This window comes from Rhineura floridana, chromosome 12 (genome assembly GCF_030035675.1).
Source record: "Rhineura floridana isolate rRhiFlo1 chromosome 12, rRhiFlo1.hap2, whole genome shotgun sequence".
NCBI lineage: Eukaryota > Metazoa > Chordata > Lepidosauria > Squamata > Rhineuridae > Rhineura > Rhineura floridana.
In genome coordinates this window covers 29043104-29067639 of record NC_084491.1, presented here as the reverse complement: position 1 = coordinate 29067639, position 24536 = coordinate 29043104, and the positions used below count along the sequence as shown (strand labels likewise).

At 42.8% G+C, this 24536-nt stretch overlaps 1 protein-coding gene across 21 annotated transcripts in view; it reads right to left on the bottom strand.

The window, feature by feature from the left end:
- ST3GAL4 (ST3 beta-galactoside alpha-2,3-sialyltransferase 4) overlaps positions 1 to 24536 on the bottom strand; it is a 215895-nt gene that overhangs the window by 60715 nt on the left and 130644 nt on the right. The window contains exon 3 of one of the 21 annotated variants that reach the window (XM_061592948.1): positions 19559 to 19653. The exons of 19 other annotated variants lie outside the window; for them this stretch is intronic. In XM_061592948.1, the coding sequence (XP_061448932.1) occupies positions 19559 to 19594 (36 nt within the window). In that variant the 5' untranslated portion in view covers positions 19595 to 19653. Of the gene's footprint in view, positions 1 to 18395; positions 18417 to 19558; positions 19654 to 24536 lie in introns of those variants that run through there. One more of the 21 variants, XM_061592947.1, reaches the window with a different exon arrangement.

Genomic DNA, 24536 nt, shown 5'->3' with positions numbered 1-24536 from the left:
AGTTTAGTTTCCCACACATGTTGTGACTCTTTTGACTCAAAGCCGAAGGCAAAAACAACTGCCATTAACCTCTGAAGGTTAAAGCCGCCACCAATTCTGAGCTTGCTAAGTAACATTAACTGATGCCTGTAGATTTATGCAAATAACTGAACTCAAATAATGAGAATGAGGAGGAGGAGAAGAAGAAACTTAGTTGGGAAACTAAGCTGAGAACTAACAAATCAGTTTACACGTTGTACAGGATGAGGAAACGAGGTGAGATGATATAACAATTCTGGACTGCATCACTGTAGAAAACTAATGGGGAGCTACATTGTTAATGCTCCCCAACACAATCAAATGAAATAAATCCCTGCACAGTATGAACTAGCATACCTAGTTATATTGCCAAGAGGCAATCAATTTTTAAAAAAAGGATCTGAGACAATGAACACACAGTAATTGGGTGAAACCTAAAGATATGCATTTTAGCTAGATACTTCGAGAGAAAGCAATGCTTATCATGCCTCTTCAGTCACTGGCAACTCCCTCAGTACAACAATGGACAGACTCCAGTGGCTGGTACACAGCACCTTTCCTGGGTCTCGGTCTACTTTGAACTTCAGCCTTGGGAACACTCCAGGGACTTATATACTATTATCTCTTCATCAATTACACCTGTGTTTTTTGTTTTGTTTTGTTGTTGTACTCCTACAGCCTTGATCATGTTTATACCTCCTTGTGCATTTTCAGGATTAGCCCCAGCATTTGGCCAGCAGCTAGCATAACTAACTCTATACCATCCTGCACTCCCTTAACTAGTGGCTAACATTGGGACCCTGCCAAGGATAAATGCTAAGATTCCCAAGCTGCACCATCTTGTGCAGTCATAACATTCCTCAAATGAACAGCCAACCAAAAGTGCTAACCTCAAAAAATACAAAGAAAAGAAACAGTTTGAAGAACTCAGGCCCAAAAAGAAACCTGGGAAGGAAAGGAGAAATTGTAGGACACTTACTAAACTCCTAGATATTACAATTGTCTTCCAAATATATTTCCATTACACCAAGAAAGAAATTGGCCACAGCCTTCTCCTGGATTTGCTAATCAAGCTCACAGATGCGGCTTTTTTATGCACAGACGTATCCCAGTGAAATAGCTGAAGACTGAAGTGGTAGGACCCAGAATTCTACCCCCTCACTCTGAGAACTGTACAGAAAAGCCGTGGCTTGAAATAATGGATGTGTATTGCCAGGCCAGTCTCAAGCAAGTGGTGTAGTGGTTACAGTGTTGGTCTAGGACCTGGGAGACCAGGGTTCGAACTCCCACTCAGCCATAAAGCTCAGTGCGTGACTTGGGCCAGTCACTGCCTCTCAGCCTAACCTACCCTCATAGGGTTGTTATGGGATTAGATGAGGAGGGGAAGAATCATGTATGCCACCTTGAGTTCTTTGGAGAAAAGGTGGGATATAAATGCAATAAATAAATATATAAATAAATGCTCATAAAGATCACAGCCCTGCATAGCATTGTTTTGGTGTCAACTACCTCATGCCTGTACATGTGAAGCTGCTAGATAGGGCACAGCTAGTTGCTGCAACTCTCATCCCACAGGTTCTTTGTTCAGTCCCCAATCCTACCTGAGGTAGCAAGCAGGACTTCATCCTTTCGTCTCATAAGAGGTGGAAAAAGAAAAGACGGTGAAGATATCAAAGGGGCAGGAAATACTGAAGTTCCAGCCTTGTCAACACGTAACTTTGGACTTTTAAAAAAATAGGACCCAATCTTCCAGCAGACATACAAGAACCTCAGGCTTCGGTACAGCTGACATATGATAATCTCATGCTTCAGTAAAGCGAAAACAAGGAAGGCACAGACAATATCACTGCCTTGCTGTAACTCGTCTTATTGAGTATGGCATTTCTAAATCCCTTCTTGGTTAAAACAAAACCCTGATTGGAGCATACAAAATATGAATAATCATCATAATAACAATAATAATCACAGAATGTGCAGCCATAAGCAAAGGCCTAGTCAGCGTTTAAACTAAATAGGGATGAGGAAACTGGATGAAATAAGTAAGTAAGTAAGCACATTGCCACCCACACTTTAAAGTGCACAATGACACAGCCTGATAGATGGACATCACCAGAAAATACACTGCACAGATTCACCCCCATGATGCAAAAGGATCTGTCCTCAGCCAGATGTTATCCCCATCATCACTGGGTAGTAACAGAAGCAGGGCCCCTCCTAAGGATCTTAGGGATTGGGTAACATCATATACGGGACTAGGAATTTCTTCAGATTTATTATCTTGGATGCACAATTCAACACAGAAACACAAAATGTCCATACAGACAATACAACATCTATCCACCCCTTTTGATTGATATGCATTTCTGGCCAGCTGTAGCCCAAGCACTCAAGATACCTAACAAGATTCAGGGGAGGAAAAACAAAGGAAAAGATTAGCAGTACAATCCTATGCATGCTTACTCAGAAGCAAGCCCCTCAATGTCTAATAGGACTTCTGTATGCTAAAAGTCCATTTAAAAAAAGTGGATACGTTTAACAACTGTGACCATCTTAAGCAGTCTTTTAACACTAGACACAAAAGTGCTCCCTCAAAGGAGTCTTAAAATGCAGAGGGCTGGGCTTTGGTGAGTCACCAGGTGCCCACAAAATGTTATCCAGATAAGGAAAACTTTGATCTCAAGACTCATTCAGTCTTGACCTTTCCATTAAAGAGCAAATAATCTGTATTGTACCTGGCAGCTAATTTTTACATGGAAGAACTGCTGAAAACCCATCATCCTTCTCGCAGTTATCAATGATAGGAACTCTTCCAACATGGGAGACTCATTTATGTATCTCAGAAAAGTGCATAATGGGAACAGGTGGCTCTGAGAATCAGTTAGGGAGGAGCGCAGTTGTTATTTTAGTTACCTTTGGCAGCTCCTCTAGTAAAAAACATATCTTGCAAGGAAAAAAATGATTAATGTTGACCACGGCAAACCAGATTTCAAACATGTGATATAACCTGAGGCATAAATCAACACACTTGGATTGTTAGTGCAACTGTACAAGGTGTGGATGGGAAATGCTGCCAGGTGACCTGCATGACAAAAAGGTAAACTTCTAAGCAATGCCAAGCCCTTGGGTCTGACTAGAATGGGTGTCAGCCTTAGAGCATATACAAAGAAATGTACCAGCCTGAACATGGGATAGGAGCAAGATCTGTTCCTGGCTAAGCCGTGATGGCTCCCACTGACATCAAGCTGCATTCCTCCTGGAAGATGGTAGTGTAATATACTCTGCAGAAACAATCCAAAAGCAATCACATGGGACAACATAGAAATATTTTTAGGGGTACCAATAATGCAACATTCACTTTGTGTGTGTTCTCAAGCTACCAGTGGTGGCTGGTTGCTCCAAGTCTGTGGGGCAGTGGAATCCACTCCAGCTTTTCAGCACCTTGAGCAGCTCCTTGGACATATGGACTGAAATCCTGAGCAGATTCAACTGCCCCACTGACATGGAGTAACCAGCCACCACTGGAACCTAGGAACTCAAAGGAGTCTCTCCTTCTCTCCCCCTCCTCCCCCCAGTCCGGCCTCAGCATTAAGATCTGCCGGGAAGGCTCTCCTCCACGGTCCTCCTTTTGGAGCTATACGCTACATGGAGATATGAGGGAGGGTCTTCTTCACGGAAGCACCCCAGGTATGGAAAGCAGCAAAATTAGAAGCATTTTATTATAAAACGATCTGAAGTTAAATTCTACCCAAGGCTTGCATTTACGCAAATGCTAAGCATTTGGCGCTAGGCAGATATGTTTGTGGAGGGCATCCCAAACTCAAGTTGCCACAACAGAGGAAAGTAGTGAGAAACCAGAGCGGAACCTTGGCTGAACATAATAATACTTTACATTTTATAATGCTGGTGAGTGGGGGGTGCCAACATGATGCCTCTGGGCTTTCTGGAGCCCCCAAAGTATCCCATTGCACACACACCCAGGCCTTTTATCCCCTTCTGATTTTTTTGGAGTATTTGGAGGGAGGTGAATTTCTTATTTTACCTTTGGGAGGCAAACTTACAGCCACTCAGCCATCTTGCTTTCTGCTCCTCAGAATGCCTCTGGGGCCCACAGAGGCTTTCTTAGAAAGGAAATGTTAGAATGGAAGGAGGGGTAGCTGGTACAGGTGGGCCCCGCTTATACGGCAAGTTCTGTCCCGGACTGCTGCCCAAAAGTGGAAACCGCTGAAACGTGGAACCCGCTGAAGATAATGGCGCGCCGACAAACAAAAACCGCCATAAAAGTGGAACAAGTGCCTTAAAGCGGGGACTTTCCCTAATTGAAAGCCGTTGCATCAGCGGAACGCTGATAGGCGAAGTGCTGTAAAGTGGGGCCCGCCTGTACTTGGCTTGTACTCAGCCAAGCTGCCTGTTTTTTAAAAAGAAAAAAAGTGGGGTGACGTGGCGTGGGTTGAAGTGCCTAAGGAGCAGGAGGGGAGTGTTGGGACGTCTGGGAGGGAGCACTGAGGATTGTGACCTATTTTAATTTTGTGGGTGGGTGATTTTGTGTTTTTGAGGAGTGATTCTGGGGGAGGGAGAAGAATGAGTTCTATTGTCTGGACCTCAGGTTTCTTTGGGGGGGGATGTTGCCTAGGAATGGTGAGGGCAAGGGCAGAGGGTAGAAATTTGTCCATGACAGTTTCTCAGTTTTGAAATATGGAGGCCCCAAAAGGTTGCTGATCCCTGCCTATTCAAAGGGGTTCACATGCATTATCTTGTAATTCTTGCAGCAACCCTATAAATTGTATTATTATTCCATTAATTGTTTGATCTTAAAAGCTAAGCAGGGTCAGGCCTGGTTAGTACTTGGATGGGAGACTGCCTGGGAATACCGGCTGCCATAGGCTTAGAGGAAGGCAATGGTACACCACCTCTAAATACCTCTTACCATGAAAACCCTATGAATATATCCAAAAATATTTATAGGGTCACCATAAGTTGTAATCAACTTGAAGGTTTAGTTTATTTATTTGTGGTCATAGACCCATATTTGAAAAGAGAGAAAACAAGTGGATTACAGTCAACAATAAAAACTTATGACATAGTACAAATGCAATAACACAGCTCTGTTTGACTACAATAACTACAATAAATGGGAAGCACGTTTCTGCCGGGCCACATATACAAACTTGGCAACTTGAATAGTAATTTCTTTATCTAAACCAGCAAGAAGATAAGCAATTATAGCATCAGAGGATTTATGATGTACATTCGCCATTATAGGATTAAGAAACTTATTACGAATCTGGGAGTATAAAGGACAGGAAAGGAAACAATGATGGAGGGTTTCAATGGTACCAACCCAGCAAGGACAAATACGATGTTCATATGGAATCCCTCTAAACCTTCCTTCAAGAACCGCAGAGTCTAAGGAGTTGAACCTAGCTTTAGAGAATGCTACACGTAGCTTAGGAATTGTTAACATATCTAAGTAAGAAGCGATCTTACCAGGTGCAAAGTTTAAATTCAAATACAGAGGGGAACATATTTTCAAGGCCATGCTGGTTGAAGTTTGGAAATCGATATCCTTGAAACGGGTACGAATTATATTTAGTGCATCACTTGGCGATTGAGTAGATAAATAATCTTTAGAAAGACCCATTCTCAACAATTTTGTTTCCAATTTTTTATTCCAAGTAGAAGGCCAATTGTCATCCCAATATACGGATAAAAGACCCGGAGAAGTATTGGAGGATATTTTAACCCAATAGTTGACAGTCGTCAACCAAGCCTGGAACTTGAAGGCATGTAACAACAAAATCTATATTATTTGTTAGGGCTCTTTTGGAATTTTCCCAGCAGGTGATCTGACGGTCTTATTGGCAAAAGCTAAATGCCCCAGGATCTGTTCACTGGTGCAGAAATTTGTAATGCAATAAATCAATGTGTTATGATGAAAGAAAAATCAATTTTATTTGTAAATCACGTTAGCCAGCTTGGCTGGAGGTTTATCCTTTTTTGCATAAAGACCACATAACTTCAAATTCATTCAGCAAAGGAAGCCAAGCCTCAATCCATGTTATACCCATGACACTGAGAGTTTAGAAATGCAGAAAAATCTTTGACAATTTATGAATTAGGATCTAACTGTATGTTATGGGAATACATGGCTGCAGCTGACAACATCTAGCTTATCCATCTCTTGGGTAATGTCTAGCAAAAGAAATGAATGACATGACATCGTAGTTTTCACCATTTCCCTACAGGTGCTTGAATTCACTGTCTGTTGCATAAAACAGGAGGAGAAATAATGAATGATCACATCATTCATACACACACACCATTATTTTATTTATTTATTTATTTATTTTGTATCCCGCCCTTCCTCCCAGCAGGAGCCCAGGGCGGCAAAGAAAGCACCAAAAACAATTTCATAAAAACAGATCTTAAAATACATTAATACAACACAGCATTAAAAACAATTAAAAAACAACCTTAAAAGGGGTTAAAAACATTATTAAAAACATATTAAACAATTCTGACACAGATGCAGACTGGGATAGGTCTCAACTTAAAAGGCTTGTTGAAAGAGGAAAGTTAATGAGGAAACGCATGGGCCACCAACAACTATGTGTCCTTTGTAATCTCTTCTTGGGTCCTAAAAAGGAACCAAAGAACCTCACAGTAGCCAGAAGGATGGTAAACATCCACACCATCACGGCGATGCAGTGGACAGGGAATGAGGGAGGAAACAGCACCTAGACTTTTTGCAGAGCAGGTTCAATTATGTGATCTGCCACAGTAGTCTGGCAAGCGAATGAGATGATAATTTGGCTTTAAATTATGTTTGCGACAGAGGAAGTCAGTGAATGAAGAAAGCAAACAAGCTCAATACGTCCTTCCTTTCCTTTGACGAACTTCCATCTCATGCTAACAACTGAAATGATAGCAATACTTTGCAAGATTGTTTTCATTTCTGATTAAAAGCCAAAGCTTCCATTTCAGCTGGCTGAAGATCTTTTGTTGAAGGTTATTTATTTATTTATTATTTTATTTATTATTTAATATATATCCTGCCCGCCCTCCCAGGAGGAGCCCAAGGCGGCAAACAAAAGCACTAAAAACACTTTAAAACATAATAAAAACAGACTTTAAAATACATTAAAACAAAACATCTTTAAAAAACTTTGAAGACAAATAAGCTTTCAAAGTGAAGCTATGCTGTCAGAAATAAACACCAGCCAGTTCAATGGAGTCTACTCCGGGAAAACTACGCACAGGATTGGAATAATGCTGAACCTCATCAATTTGGTACAGTATTATGCTATATATTACTACTCGTTTTATGGTAGGTTATTTAATGGATCCACAACATACAGCCTGGCCACCCCTTTCAACATACTTGCCCTCTACCCCTGGGCAAAGCATGAAGAGGGCTATTAAATGTCACGAAAGGTAGGCAAAAAACACAAACTTGCAGCAGTAACTGCTGTAAGTTTAGCCATATGCATGCTTTCACCGTAAAGGCCTCCCAAAGGATGGGCACAGACTACACAAACTCTTATCAAGGGCCCTCTCTGTAAGCCACTTAGAAATGTGATTTTTAATAAGCAACGAAGAATTTTTTGTTAAAATATCTTCTCCCCAACAATACATCAAGAGAGCTACAGTATGGAAACATTAGATAAATTGCGTATTTTCACTTGGAGCCAAAATCAACAACAAAAAACCTCACAGGTGGCAGATTATTTATAAATAAAAACTGACTTGGTGTAGTGATTTGATACCACTGTGTGATTTTAGAACATCTTGGTTCTATGGTTGGGGGTGGTTTTCACATTTTGTAAAGGACTCTCCGCTTCTTTTGGAAAGGTAATACTGTTGTAACCTGCCCTGGGAGCTTGTGGTGGCAGGTGAACAAGAAATCTAATTAAATAAATATTTAATAATAATAAAAAACCTATAAATCACAGAGAGGCCTCACTTCAGATATATTACATCAGGTTGGATCCAGGCCAATATAGTTCTGTATTTATTCATTTATTTATTACATTTATATCCCACTCTTCTTCCAAAAGCAGCCCAAGGCAACACTTAAGATTGCACTGAAATCAATGGGACAATTTAGTCATGGCTTACAGAGCAATCAAAATTCTAGGGAGCCAGCGGAAGGGGAGGTGGCAGAGGAGGAGCTGGTGGAAAGCTCCATGGGATCCTCCTCCCGCTTGGGAGCTGTTGGACCGGCTAAAAGCTGGATCCATTAAGGAGCCGCACACACAAGCGGCCGAGAGCTCCATCTCCGATGAACAGGCCTCCCAGGGAGTACAGGCTCCCCATAGACCACAATGGAAATGTATAAAAATAATTTTACTGCGCTGGCTTTTGAGCCAGCGGAGTTTGCAGGGGGATCGGAACCCAGGGGGAAGGGTCTCAACATGAGGAGGATCTTGCATAAGTCCCCCCCCCATGGCTGGTACACCTTATTTTCAGGGCTTCCACTGTTCCCAGAAGATCCCCAGCAGCACCAAAAGGCTCCTGGTGGCACCACAGCTCAGCCACGGTGGAGGGCTGCTACTGGGGGAGCCCAGCACAACCAGGAGCCTGCCAGCACCACCGGGGATCTGCGACATCCAACTCACCCCAGCTCGGCAGAAAGGCGAGTTGGATTGTACCCTTAAGCCCCATCCATTGGAATGGGAACCAAGTGCAACTATCATGGTCTTCATCCATCCTCATGTATTTGGCATATGTTCTTCTTCTACTTCCCCTCATGCAATGGGTGCGGGGATCAAGCTAGTGTGTCTAAACATAATACATAGAACTGTGTTCTAAATATGCACCCCACTCTGGTATCTCAGTCTTCAAGGCAGATATGGTTACAAAACAGAGAACACTAACCCGGCAGATTAAACCAAAAGCCTCACTTCACTTGACCAGTAAAATCTCCATGGACTTTAACATGAACATACCAAATCAGCTGACAAGAGGAGCCAAAGAGAAGCTCGTCACATCTTTGAAAGGTATGTTTTGATCACCAAAGGTTTCTCCATTTGAACATGGAGAAATGTGTGTCGGGGATGTCTGTGCTCACTGTTTATACTCTCTAGCATTGGTTACTGCTGGGTCTTGCTTCCATTTTTAAAGAGAGCTTTAAAGAAGAGCAGAGGGCTAGAAATGAGATTTGCAGAAGGGAGAGTAGAAGCTTCAGCTCTAGTCTTCAGTTCTCAAAAAACCCTCCAAGACAAGTTTTCTGTGCACAAAACTGAAACACAGTAGGTGGAGAAAAAAAGCCAAAGGTATGAGCAATAACTATCAAAGTGCAGAAGAGTCTCTCTCTCTCTCTCTCTCTCTCATCCAAACCACAGAATAGTTTAACAAAAGCATGTCCTTAACAACAGCATAAACCTTACCTACCAGTCCAACCTACATGTTTTTGTTTGATTATATTCCTCAACTCTGACAGACACTGGAAAGCCAGTTTGAGCAAGACAATCTTTTTGAGTTCCCTAATCTCTTAATGAAAGAATGATTAATGAAAGAGCTGTAAGTTTAGCCATATGCATGCTTTCACCGTAAAGGCCTCCCAAAGGATGGGCACAGACTACACAAACTCTTATCAAGGGCCCTCTCTGTAAGCCACTTAGAAATGTGATTTTTAATAAGCAACGAAGAATTTTTTGTTAAAATATCTTCTCCCCAACAATACATCAAGAGAGCTACAGTATGGAAACATTAGATAAATTGCGTATTTTCACTTGGAGCCAAAATCAACAACAAAAAACCTCACAGGTGGCAGATTATTTATAAATAAAAACTGACTTGGTGTAGTGATTTGATACCACTGTGTGATTTTAGAACATCTTGGTTCTATGGTTGGGGGTGGTTTTCACATTTTGTAAAGGACTCTCCGCTTCTTTTGGAAAGGTAATACTGTTGTAACCTGCCCTGGGAGCTTGTGGTGGCAGGTGAACAAGAAATCTAATTAAATAAATATTTAATAATAATAAAAAACCTATAAATCACAGAGAGGCCTCACTTCAGATATATTACATCAGGTTGGATCCAGGCCAATATAGTTCTGTATTTATTCATTTATTTATTACATTTATATCCCACTCTTCTTCCAAAAGCAGCCCAAGGCAACACTTAAGATTGCACTGAAATCAATGGGACAATTTAGTCATGGCTTACAGAGCAATCAAAATTCTAGGGAGCCAGCGGAAGGGGAGGTGGCAGAGGAGGAGCTGGTGGAAAGCTCCATGGGATCCTCCTCCCGCTTGGGAGCTGTTGGACCGGCTAAAAGCTGGATCCATTAAGGAGCCGCACACACAAGCGGCCGAGAGCTCCATCTCCGATGAACAGGCCTCCCAGGGAGTACGGGCTCCCCATAGACCACAATGGAAATGTATAAAAATAATTTTACTGTGCTGGCTTTTGAGCCAGCGGAGTTTGCAGGGGGATCGGAACCCAGGGGGAAGGGTCTCAACATGAGGAGGATCTTGCATAAGTCCCCCCCCCATGGCTGGTACACCTTATTTTCAGGGCTTCCACTGTTCCCAGAAGATCCCCAGCAGCACCAAAAGGCTCCTGGTGGCACCACAGCTCAGCCACGGTGGAGGGCTGCTACTGGGGGAGCCCAGCACAACCAGGAGCCTGCCAGCACCACCGGGGATCTGCGACATCCAACTCACCCCAGCTCGGCAGAAAGGCGAGTTGGATTGTACCCTTAAGCCCCATCCATTGGAATGGGAACCAAGTGCAACTATCATGGTCTTCATCCATCCTCATGTATTTGGCATATGTTCTTCTTCTACTTCCCCTCATGCAATGGGTGCGGGGATCAAGCTAGTGTGTCTAAACATAATACATAGAACTGTGTTCTAAATATGCACCCCACTCTGGTATCTCAGTCTTCAAGGCAGATATGGTTACAAAACAGAGAACACTAACCCGGCAGATTAAACCAAAAGCCTCACTTCACTTGACCAGTAAAATCTCCATGGACTTTAACATGAACATACCAAATCAGCTGACAAGAGGAGCCAAAGAGAAGCTCGTCACATCTTTGAAAGGTATGTTTTGATCACCAAAGGTTTCTCCATTTGAACATGGAGAAATGTGTGTCGGGGATGTCTGTGCTCACTGTTTATACTCTCTAGCATTGGTTACTGCTGGGTCTTGCTTCCATTTTTAAAGAGAGCTTTAAAGAAGAGCAGAGGGCTAGAAATGAGATTTGCAGAAGGGAGAGTAGAAGCTTCAGCTCTAGTCTTCAGTTCTCAAAAAACCCTCCAAGACAAGTTTTCTGTGCACAAAACTGAAACACAGTAGGTGGAGAAAAAAAGCCAAAGGTATGAGCAATAACTATCAAAGTGCAGAAGAGTCTCTCTCTCTTTCTCTCTCTCTCATCCAAACCACAGAATAGTTTAACAAAAGCATGTCCTTAACAACAGCATAAACCTTACCTACCAGTCCAACCTACATGTTTTTGTTTGATTATATTCCTCAACTCTGACAGACACTGGAAAGCCAGTTTGAGCAAGACAATCATTTTGAGTTCCCTAATCTCTTAATGAAAGAGTGATTGGAGAACAACACCAAGTGCTATGCAAGGTGAACTCAGGAATGGTGCAGAGGAAACTAAGCAGATGAAAACAGGCTGAAATGGAGGAACGGCAAGAAGCATCGATGGGAGAAGATATCCCTGCAGGGACTCTGACTGCTGAAAGCAAAAGGGTGCAATTTCTGTATTAAAAGCAAATATAATCAGAGACCCAATTAAAAGACTTTGCAGGAAAGAGAATTTGGGAGAGGGAAAATTAAAATAGAATTAGTACTGGACTTTTAACTATCCTGTATCCAAAGGACTGACTTTTTTTTTAAAAAAAAATCTTGATGTTTTCCCTTCCAGCCTCCATAGATCTCCAGCACTGCAGAAGAGCAGCCTTGATACAATCCAGGGCTGGCCATCTCTCTCCATTTTAATCCATTTAGAGGGCCTCTGGTAAAATCCCCCTCCTTACTCCCTGTCAACATTTGCATTCAGAGCTATCTGCACTTAATTATGGGTGGACTGATGCAACTACTTTCTCACAACCTTCAGGACAAAGGGACAAAGCTTTGTAGAAGAATACATATTTTGCATGCAGAATGTTCCAGATTCAGCCCCCAGCATCTCCATGGTAGGGCCAGAAATGACCTGAGAGCCACTGTCAGCCAGGCCAGGTTTGGGGAAACTGTGGTCCTCCAGAAGTTGTACTCCAATTCCAATCAGCCCCAGCTAGCATGTTCATTTGTCAGAGATAAGTGTAGGGCAGCAATACCTGGAGAGCCACAAGTAACCCACCCCTGGTGTAGACAATGCTGAGACAGATGGACCCATGGTCTGACTCATGATAAGACAGCATCCTATAGTTGCTGTCTAACACCCCAAGCTGATCTTCATTCCCGAGAGTTCTGCTTACTTAAATGACAAGCTCCACACACCAACATAGATCAAACCACAACTCCAAGCCTGGTCTATACACACAGGAGAATGGAGGTAGGGATGAGGTGGTAGAATCAACTGCAGTTGGGAGGGGGGTGGGATTCCAGTTTTCACTGCTTCAAAACATACAAAGAAGTCCCCATCAAAAGAAAATTAAGATTCTATCCCAGACTTTTGTCAGCTGTGCTGGCTTTTTATCTGCATCCATTGTGCATTCTGCCCTGCTGCTCACTACCTACAAAATAAGATATTAATAGAAAATCAGGTAGCCAATTCAATCACGTTAAATCAGTGTGAGGGCAATGCTTTGTGCTGTTCAATGAGAGAATATTCTCCCTCCGTTTTAAAGGTGAAGCAAACAAATCACAACCAAAAGCAGGACAAGGGAGCTGTTTTGTAGAATCGTGTTTTGCAAGGGACAGCTGTTTTAGGATTTTGGCTCAACCCTAGTTTTGGATCATATTTTTTGTTGTTGTTATGTGCCTTCAAGTCAATTACGACTTATGGCGACCTTATGGATCAGTGACCTCCAGTAGCATCTGTCATAAACCACCCTGTTTAGAGCTTGTAAATTCAGGTCTGTGGCTTCCTTTATGGAATCAACCCATCTCGTTTGGTCTTTCTCTTTTTCTACTGTTTTTCCCAGCATTATTGTCTTTTCTAGTGAATCATGTCTTCTCATTATGTGTCCAAAGTACGATAACCTCAGTTTCATCATTTTAGCTTCTAATTATAGTTCTGGTTTAATTTGTTCCAACACCCAATTATTTGTCTTTTTCGCAGTCCATGGTATGTGCAAAGCTGTCCTCCAACACCACATTTCAAATGAGTTGATTTTTCTCTTATCTGCTTTTTTCACTGTCCAACTTTCACATCCATACATAGAGATCGGGAATACCATGGTCTGAATGATCCTGACTTTAGTGTTCAGTGATATATCTTTGCATTTGAGGACCTTTTCTAGTTCTCTCATAGCTACCCTCCCCAGTTCTAGCCTTCTTCTGATTTCTTGACTATTGTGTTCATTTTGGTTAATGACTGTGCCAAGGTATTGGTAATCCTTGACAAGTTCAATGTTCCCATTGCCAACTTTAAAGTTATATAAATACATATTTTCTTAGACCTGTGGATAAAGGACAGGGCAACTTGCTTGCATTTCACTTCATGTTCCAATAGCTCAGAAATCTACTTTCAAGCCGCTAGCCCCAAAAGGACCTTACTGTAACAGAATGGATTCTACAGGTGTGGTTTTAGAAAGTAAAACGTAATTTAGCAGAACAGTATGACTGTAGGGCAGATATAAAGGAACCCCGCTTCCAGAACACCTCTGTATTTTCGGTTGCAAGGTCCCTGAGGATTTAGTCCATTATATGTTATTATGCCCCTCTTACCAACACCCTAGAGAAAAGTTTCTAGCCCCTCTCCTATGTTCCACCAGGGGACTCTCTCATAATAAACTACTAATGGACCTATTAATGGACAGTAATAATCAGACCACAATTGCAGTGGCTAACTTTGCCCTTGCTGCTAAAAACCTCAGAGAAAAGTACGTAAACTCGCTATGTACATAAACCAGTGATATATTTTAGACCCAGGTTTTGGTTTTTAAACTTTTTATTGTACCCCATAGAATCAAATCATGTTTGTCTGTTCTGTTTTGCTATTTTATGGTGCAACGGCCTATGGCTATATGCAAATGAAGTTTATTGACTGTGTAAGCCTCACCCTGCTGGTATTGTATATTTCTAAAGGCATGGCAAGAACTTTTATGGAGCGTCCTGAAGACAAACAATTTCACCAAATGGAGCTCAGCACTGACCCACGCAAGAGTTCAGCATATTCCACCCAGTCAAGTTGTTTAAACATTAAAGAGAGTTAGCCCTCTTAGTTAGTTCCTTTGTTACAACCCAGTAATATCCCCCAAGCACTCTTGTAGTTTCACTTAGTATAGAGTACCTTACTGTTTATTTCTGGTATTTCTATCCCTCCCTTCAATAATCAATAAGCATTTCTAGGGTACCTTACAAAAGAGTTATATATATATATATATATATATATATAAACAAATATGACATCTGACAAACACCACCACACACAACAGGGTGCACTATAAAACAGAGAGGATGCCACCACTCCAAAAGCTGTCTCTGTGTTTACCACCTGCCTTGCGTCCAATAGTGGGGGTACCCAGAGAAGTTCCTCAAATGCTGAACATGGCACATGGGTGGACATATCTGGGAGGGGGGAACATGTGGAAATCTCACTTCTGTCAATAACCATTACATCCCACCCCCTTAAGAAATCAAATCTGATTGCCTATGAAATTAAGCAGACCTGTAAAACTGTCCTCGTCCTACCACATCCCCACAGTTCCAGTATACAGATGTCTACCACAGCTGCACTGAATTGCACCACATAGAAGTACCTACCATGCACGGAAAAGGGGCCTTTGCCATTAGTTTCTCATTGTTAAAGGTAAAGGTGTCCCCTCACTTGTAGTGCGAGTTGTTTCCGGCTCTTAGGGTGACGTCTTGCAATGTTTACTAGGCAGACCGTATATATGGAGTGGGATTGCCAGTTCCTTCCCCGGCCTTTCTTTACCCCCCAGCATATGCCGGGTACTCATTTTACCGACCACGGATGGATGGAAGGCTGAGTGGACCTCGACACCTTTTACCGGAGATTCGACTTCCTCCTTCCATTGGAATCGAACTCCGGCCGTGAGCAGAGCTTCGGCTGCGTTACCACCACTTACCACTCTGCGCCACATGTCCAAATTTCATTTTTTTTAAAAAAAACAACCACTTTGGCATATATTTTAATGACTGCAAGTTGCGGTATCGCAGAAACCTACTTTGTTGGGAGATTTTAGCCCTATGGCAGGCATTTTTCTCCTCCCTGGCTTAGAATAATGGGAGGGGAGAGTAGGGCCATGTTAGCTAGCTTGACACCCCTGCCTCATTCCACACTGACCCCTTTTCTCCTTCCCTTGTTGGAAAACAAACTCTCTGCAACAGGGAAACTGCTGCGCCCCAGGAGGATCCCCACATGATTTTGAACCTTGATCATACAGGGGTCTAAATCACTCAGGGAGCTCTCACAGAGACAGGAGGCTCCATGTTGCAAGTGTTTGGCCTTCCACTGGATGGAGGGCGGAAGGGCCAGCAATGGGGACATGAAGCACAGCCCTCTTCTCCTCTCATTGTACAAGGAGAAGATTGCCTGGACAGCGCCTAATGAAACCTAATAAAATGGGTTTTCAGTATCATGAACCTGGAACTTAGCAATCAAAATGTGCACTCAGTTAAAAAGCCAAGATCACAGGCCCCATCTGCACTATACATTTAAAGCAGTATTATGCTACTTTAAACAGTCATGTCTTCCCACAAAAAAAACCCTGGAAACTATAGTTTGTCAAGGGTGCTGAGATTTGCTAGGAGACTCTTATCCCCCTCATGGAACTACAGTTCCAGAGTTCCCTGGAAAGAGGGATAGATTGCTAAACTATTCTGGGAACTGCAGTTCTGTGAGGGGAATAGGGGTCTCCTAGCAACTCTCAGCACATTTAACAAACTACAGTTCCCAGGATCCTTTGGGGGAAGCTGTCATATTTCCCCCTCATCATTTTGCCTTTAGCCTGAAGGGATACATTTTACCACACACCATACAGCCAAGAAATGCCTCTACCTCTTGTTGTGTAGGCACCAGGAAAGCCTCAAGTATCTTTATTTCCTTAAAAAGACCATAGCTATAGGCTGCTTGCTTAGCCTGTTACTGACACACTATAGAGTAATCTGTTCTGGAACCATTTGTTCCTTTTTCAGCCCTTGTTTATATTTTGCCAGCACATATACTCTTTGAGGTAGCTGGCCAAGAACCAGGCACGTTTTTAAAACCAAACAGATTTATTTAACAGGGGATATTAATAAATAAGAATACTTTTAACACAGTTTCTTAAGTGTGTGGTTACAGATTGTTGTTCTTCAGTTCTTATAAAGTACACTCATTAAGAGTCTCAAATCCTGTAAGTAAACCTCTGGCTCTCTACCCACTCTAACCGCTATCTATCTACCCTGTCTTTTAAGAACAATTAACAACTGTCAAGTGTTATACACAGATAGAACCAACCACTCCTCTTTTCTCTCCGCCAATCAACACACAGCATTCACCAAAAATCCATCTCACTCACACCCCTTCCACTAACTACTTACCATATTTTTATGTATTTAAAGTATTTGTACCCCACTCTCCAGCCAAAAAGGCTCCAGAATGGCTTCCATCCAATCAATTAATACAAGAGAGTCCCTGCCCGCAGATTTACAATCTAAAATACAACAACACACAAGGAAAAAGGAGCAGGGAGGGAAGAGGAGAGGAAAGCAAACTCATGCACCAGTTTTTGACTAGAAGTTCTTATAATGACCAGCTGGCATAAAAACAGTTCAGAGGCAGGAGGTGCCTGATGCAGCTGGTCTTTCAGCAGAGCTGATGGAATAAACCCTGCTCCTGATCTCTCCCATTACAACCTAATACCAACCTCTACTGGAAATATTATATGTACATTGAAGCATTACAGAAGCCATGACTATTTAAAGTGGAATCATACTGCTTTAAATATATAATACAGATGAAGCCTCAATGCAGATACACAAGCCACTTGCTCGTTCAGCTGATGGCTCTCTGCCACAGTGACTGAGCTGTCAGACAATTTACCATGTTACGCACCATTGTAAATGCTCTTAATGTGGCTTGAATGCTAACTGGCAAAATCCTACACTGCTCTGACATCCTGAAATATCCCATTTCTTTGACAAAAGGGCAAAGGGTAGAACAGCCTCAAAAGAGGACTTTGAAAATATAAAACTGCAGTAGTAAAATTTCGAGATGAGTGTTATACAGTAATTTCAGCAGTGCACATTACTACATACTAGACATTATCCTTTTATTTGAACTAGCTGTCACATCAGCACATGATTTCAGGTGAAGAGATTTGTGCAATCAAACAAATAGGCTTTACAAATAGCGTTTTCTGTGAGGTTGAGTCATAGCTAGAGTGGTAGAAAATATATCTGGAAACCCCTTCACAGAACATGTTCAAATAATAATGATGATGATAATGATAAATAAAAAATTAAAATATACACATATATAAAAATACATATATATGCACACACACACACACACAAATGTGGGTATCAATCAACTCATGACAGCAACCCATTTTTCCAGATCACTCAGTTCGTCTGATTTATTGCATGCATAAAAGAAGTAGAAAGAACATGTTATTTAAGTGCTATGTAGCACTTTTGTAAAGAGACACACTTCTAAAGATAAACAGAATGAGTCTTGGTTGGAATTCCGGGCCAGTTTTTATGACAGACATAAAAAAAGGTACCCAGAATGCCAAAGGATGGTTTACAAAAATCAGTGCACTCAATTTACAGGCATGTCATCTCATCTCTGGTCCAGAAAGATTTGGTTGCATGTGCGGGTCTGCTGGGTTGAAATTCTGGGCCAGTTTTTATGACATATATAAAAAGGTACCAAATGATGGTTTGCAAAAATCAGTGCACCTAGTGTACAGGTCTGTTCATAAGACTGCGCTTTCTTCATTGCCTTAATGGAGCACTTACACACAAAGTGGTGTGTATTCCATGTGCATCACACAAGCACGGAACGAGGTGCAGAACTTGGCATCCTCAAAAGAAAGAAGACAGTGTGGATGGCATGGATGATGCCTCATAATGACTAAGGGTGAGAAGCACAGCTTCCAATTCTTAGTGATGGGCTCCAGTGCTCTCCATATTTTACAAGCTTCGTCCACAGCTACTGTCCATCTCCCTCCAAGCCCTCCTCTCCTTCTAGGCTCCGCTGCTGCTGTGCCCCTGCACAGGCAGAGGTTATGGAAGAAACTTACTTGAAACTTATGGAAGAGGCAGAGACAGTGGCTTTCAGTTGTGAACTATTATTGAAAACAAAGAAATAATGAACAGATGCTCTCTCATTAATCAACCATTAATTCCTCTTAGCCCACTTATGCTCTAGCCCAGGCTTCCCCAACCTAGTGCCCTTCAAGTGCTTTGTGTTAGCCTACAATGCCATCATCCCTGACCATGGACCATGTTTGCTGGGGCTCATGGGCACCAGGATGGGGAAGGCTGTCCTTTTAGAATGTTGGGACTTGCTGCTTGCAAGTGAGAACAGCATCGAATGAGCATTTAGAAAAGTCAAATAAGGAGGACAAATTCAGTTAGAATAAGTTGAAGGGGTGAGATAGAGAGCGGGAAGTGAGCGAAAGGACTTAGAAATCTTGAGGGGAAAAGGTTAAAGTAAGCTGAGATGAGAGGCTCTATCTTGTTCTATTTATGTGCCTAAGTTTCAGATGAGAGTGACATTCATTCCCCGGAGGATGTTTAGAGAAATGCGGTCAACCAGTTACAAGTAGGGTGTAGACAACTCCTAGGTCAGTTATGGGTACCCTAAGGCCATCCAGATGTTGTTGAAGTACAATTCGCAATACCCCTGAACTGTGGCCATGCTGGCTGAGGCCAATGGGAGCTGGAGTCCAACCACATCTGGAGGGCTACAGGTTCCCCATTCCTGCCCTAGCTGATGAAGCCCAGCTTAGCACTTCCAGGAAGCGGAGGAAGAACCTCTACTGCATCCTGCAACTTTACCTTGAAGAAAAAGCCACCCTGGGCTCCTTTTGGGAGGAAAGGTGGAACAAAAATATAATAAAATAAAATAAAAATGTTGGAGACTGGGTGATAGAGTTTTTTTTCTTTTAAAAAAACCTTAATGTCAAGAGATGGTTACTTGAGCTAGACAGTTTTGAGGGCTCCAGACAACTTGGCTTCCCAAGGAACTCCAGCCAACAGAACTGCAGCAGCATTTCCCAGAAATGTTAAGCTGACCTTGGAGCTAGAGATTGCACGGGGGGGGGGAGAGAAAACTCATGCACAGAGGGGGCAAAAAGAAAAGCAGGACTTAAGTGTGGGCAGCCACATCCATATGCAAAATTGTGCTGAACCACCTCTCTTGAACACAAATTACCTCCTGAAAAAATGTGCAGCTCCTTACCTCCAGAGAACTGTGACTTTCTTCTGTCTCTTCCATGCTTTCAAATGTTTTCCCTCGGATTCTAAATTATATCAGCAGAATGAAGGTGGCAGCTCCTGTTTGATTAATTAGGCTTTTTTAATTTTTTTAAAAGAAACACACCCCAAAGACTTAACCACCACCATCATTTATGTTGCAAGCAGACCTTATTAGGCAAATGTTGTTTGGATTATGTCATCATCCCTTTCTCTGACATCAAAACAGGCCAAAATTGAGGAACAGACATTTAACTTTGTAATTTTTTTAAAAGGAAATCTCAGGCTCTTTCATTCTATATTTTGGTTTTGCTTCTTAAGGGTGCAAACAAGGGCCGAACTGGACATAATGCCTTTTATGTGTTACTCCGCTTTCCCAAACGGCAACCTATGGTTTTCTATGGAGCAACCGATGGGACCAGAATTCAAACTGGAGTGAGATGGAGGAGTGCAAAGAATCCGGGGGGGGGGGGCGGATAGTGTGCAGTGCCTGTAGCCCCCACATTTGGAAGAGGGGAAAACCAGCGGGCAACTTAGCAGAGAAGAAGGAAACAAAAGGAGTTAGGATTTATTTAAAAGAGAGGACCAAACAGAGAATGAAACAAGAACAACAACTCAGGTGGGTGTACAATTAAAAGTCCATTTCCAAGGGCCACATCCCACACGACCTTGGCTAAGTAGTTCTGCCTGTGAGTGAGGGGGGCTGGTGTTGCTATCACTAACTGCAAGCACAAAGGCCTCAATCCAGATCAGGACATTTGTGTAGAGACAGAGTGTGCGTGTCAGGGGCTTTAGCCCTATGGCCCTGCTGCAGGTCCCGATCCAGACTGGGCCCCCATGATGGCACCTGCACTGCAAAAAAAAAAAAATCCAATTCATTTCAAACATGGATGGGGAGTGTTAAACACCCATCCAGAGCTTGGAAAAGTTACTTTTTTGAACTACAACTCCCATCAGCTCAATCCAGTGGCCATGCTGGCTGGGGCTGATGGGAGTAGTAGTTCAAAAAAGTAACTTTTCCAAGCTCTGCATCTGCCTCACATTCATGGCCCAGTATGGGTCCCCTTCCCTCTCTCGTGTGTGTGTGTGTGTGCATGCGTGAGTGAGCATTTAAGGCCAGAACGACACAGTTACAGTGGTTAGGCTCTAAGCAAAGAGGGAAAGGAGCCCAGTAACTAAGTTAGACACAGGGGAGAATCCAGAGTGACTCTGTCAGTCCTGTCTCTGGCTACACAGTCCTGGCTTACATGCAGGCGTACGCCTCAGGCTCTGCCATACACCTTGGCTTTGGAGCTGCTATTGAGTAAGTGCTGCAGTGTGAGGGAAGACAGCAGGGACTGCTCTTCCCCCCCCCCCACTGCCGTGATCTTCTCTGGGCAGTTCCTTCTCTCTCTCTTTCTCCCTTTCTGTAATCACTTCAGTCTCTTTGCTCTCTGTCCAATCCTCATTCTCTAACTCTCCTCAGAATCTCCTCCGAATGCTTTAGTTCCTAATGGCCAATTTTTTAGTTTTTAAAGTACACAGCAAGCAGGGGACACCTGATCCAGACTGGGACTGCAGCTGGGCAAATTGGTTAAAGCCCTTCTATCCTGCCCCCCTCCAAACCCAGGTACAATCTGGATCAGGCATTGCTAATTGTGTAAATAGCATCACATGTAGTTTGGCCCCAAATGGCATAATATCCATGTTAATAATAATCATCAATAATGCACAATCATCAATACAAAGCATAAACTTATTACAAATCTAAACCAATGGAGGGATCCGCTATGTAATTTTTCTGTGACTCCAATAGGATTCTCAGCACTCATGCAAAACTACAGTTCTCAATCATTATTTGAGAGGATCCATGAAAAAGGTGAACTGGCTTAAAAGCTGCTTTTGGTATGTAGTATGGCTATAATCCCCAAACATACAAGAGGGTTCCATTAGACACCCACTATGAAAGTTTGTAATTTAGTTCTTCAGTAATGCTGAAATGCAGTTTCAGCTTAAATCAGCAGCAGCTTCAGAAATCATGACAACTTAAACTTTGGGTGATAGTGTCTCAAATTGGTCATTCCACAGAGGATGGCTTTTGATATGCCATTCCATAGGATATTGCATTCCTAGCTATTATGGCTATAAGCAAATATAGTGATATCCTCCACAGATTTATCTGCTTCATGCTAGTGACTGGCTATCCTACCATCTTTAAGCTATTAATTCTATAGCTTAATTATGCGTTGTGTACTTAATTCTGTAGCTTAATTATGCATTGCATAGTACGTAACCTTTTCCCCCTGCCCATGCTTATCTTAAAGGTAATAAGACTAGGACTTTTAAAGAATTTTCACGTTTGCAAGCACACACACACAGGCTGAGTTTGCACACAATGCTAACTATGGGTTAGGGCAAATGAGCAAATGTGTGGATTCCCAGTGAAATCACAGCCGCTTTGCTTGTGCAAACCGGAAATATACATATATACACACATGCGCCTCAACAGATCACATGTATGATTTTCCAACCATACATGCAAAGCAGCACATTGTACTGGTTCATTGCCCACTGTGCGCTCCCCTAATGGAATCCATTGGGGTGAAGGGTAGCTTAGAAATATTTTAAATAAATCGGTACCCCTCCCATTTCTTAGAAAGGAAAGATCAGCCAAGGAGAGACACGTGGCCAAGATGACTGAACAATTTAGTGCCGGGGCAAGATTCTGCTAATCATCAAGACCAACAGAAACTGAACAGCCCTGCAGGAAACTACCACTTTCATCTTCAGCAGGGAAACCAAACTGGAAGTCTGTGGGCTGTAGTGCTCCACCCTCTGCATGCACACACATACACAGCAATGTTACTTGAACTCCGTGATCAAGGCATGTTTTTTAAACAAAGAAAACACTTAGCCGTAAGGAATAGAAAAGTTCCTTTATGTTTTGAAACAACCAAAGTGTTCCAATTTCTCATGACGCTGCTTTGCACGCAGTGCCCCAACACACGTGCTCTGTAACCGTGAATCTGCAACTGCTAGATTGTACCGAGTTTTATTACAGAGCCTGGCTGTTCAGCAAGGGGGAAGGGCTATGCCCACGGACTCGACCTTCATCTGGAGAAGACAGCTCCCACCCCAGAACAGTGACCACTCCCTGTGTTTTCCGGGGATGGGATTCTAAGATTCTCCTGCCCCCAAACTGCTACTAAAATGTCTTATATCTGCTATTGTTTCCTGACTGCCAAAGTTCCCATTTATGGTCTTAGCATGGCACCTCCAACACATGTCGATAGGCTACTGTCACACAGCAGTAGGTTTCTGCCTTACCTGAAGCATCTTAGTGGCACTAATCTGCGTACAGGTGATCTTTTCAGCTGTCCAGCTACACTTGCAGTCTGACTGCTTGCTGGATGCCTCTCCTTATGTTTATCATCGTTGCCTTGTTTACAGCTGCAACGTCTGCACAGGGTGTCAGCAACTGGGGAAAATTTCACAGCTGAGGGACTCACACACACACACACACAGCGCAGCACTGTAAAGGCTGCTTTCAGATACGGCTGCATTCAGCATGTTAGCAATGGCTAAAAGGTATGCTAATACTGGTAGCTATCTGACCAGTAATCTGGGGATATAGGAAACCAAGGCCTGAAAACATTAACTGGTTAACTTGTTTGGTTAAATAAAAAGCTCTAAAGCGCATAGTAAAATGTTCCTTGCGATTTATCAGGTGAGCTGGCTATAAGCAAAAGCCACAAGGAAAATGCCATGCAACTGAAATCCCTGCAAATCACAGAAACCCATCAGCTCTGGGTCATATGCCAGTGGCAGGCAGGGCATTCAGGTGAGCAAGAGGCATTTTATTGGAGTTGAAGAGCACATTTCAGCCAGGCAAAAATACAAAGGCAAGACAGTGAGTCTGGAAAGCCACATTTGGCCCAGGCCTGAGGTCCTCTGCCCCTGTTCTAGCTCCTTCACTACCAGTGTTGGCATTTTAGGATGTCCGTAATTTAAAATATGTGATTTAAATAAATAAAAACTTTGGTTCAAGATGAGAGTTAAGGCCTTACAATTTTCACCTGTGCTCTCATAAACATGGAAATAGCTTAACTCCCGTGCTGTTCAAGCAGTAAAGACTATTGTACAGTCTTACTTACTATGCTCACTTACAAATTAAGACTCCACTCTATGCATCCTCACATCTTGGTTGTTCAGCTCGACACTGGGCATCTCGACATTAGGAGGAATGCACCTAGGCAGAAATTCTACAGCTGCAACTTCTTCAATCATTTGCACCAGATTTTTTATTTTATTTTTGAAAATTAAATTCAATGTGCTTTTGAGATCCTTACAGATTGTAATATTAACTCTTTTTTAAATGAATCAAAGCAGTATTTTTGCTTGTCTCCAGCACCTTAAAGCCAACAGCATTTACATCTGAGAATGTTAACAAGATGCTAAAATTGGGAGAAAGCATATTCATAGATTTGCAAGCAAGCTTAGGAAGGCTAATTTTAGAGCCCTCTCCCCTCCTGCCCATCCTAAAATTTATTTCATCTCTATTTGCCACCTGCACCAAAATATGAACTGTCTGGAAGAACCACAGAAGAGGAATGAAAAGGCGCATGAAGCAACAGCTGCCTGTTGAGCCCCAGCTCTCTCGCGAGGTCCAGGGAGGGGGAAGGCATGAGTTGCAGGTTCCCCAGCTGTCAGAAGGCGTGGAGGAACCAGTAGTTGTTGAGTCTTCTCAAGACCTTGGGGAAGGGAGTGGGTTTCATGTCATGCCAATTCCCACGGAAGGCGCTGCCTCCGAAGAGAACAGCGCGCAGCCTCCAGACATGCCAGGAGAGCAGTTGGGCGACGTTTCGAAGCGCGCGCTCACTCCCCCTTTGCCAAGCGGCTTCCAGGATGCTTCAAACGCTTTCCCGCCCCCTGACCTCGAGCCTGCTGTTAAAGAGCCAGTTCTTTCAGATGACTTGACGGAAGCT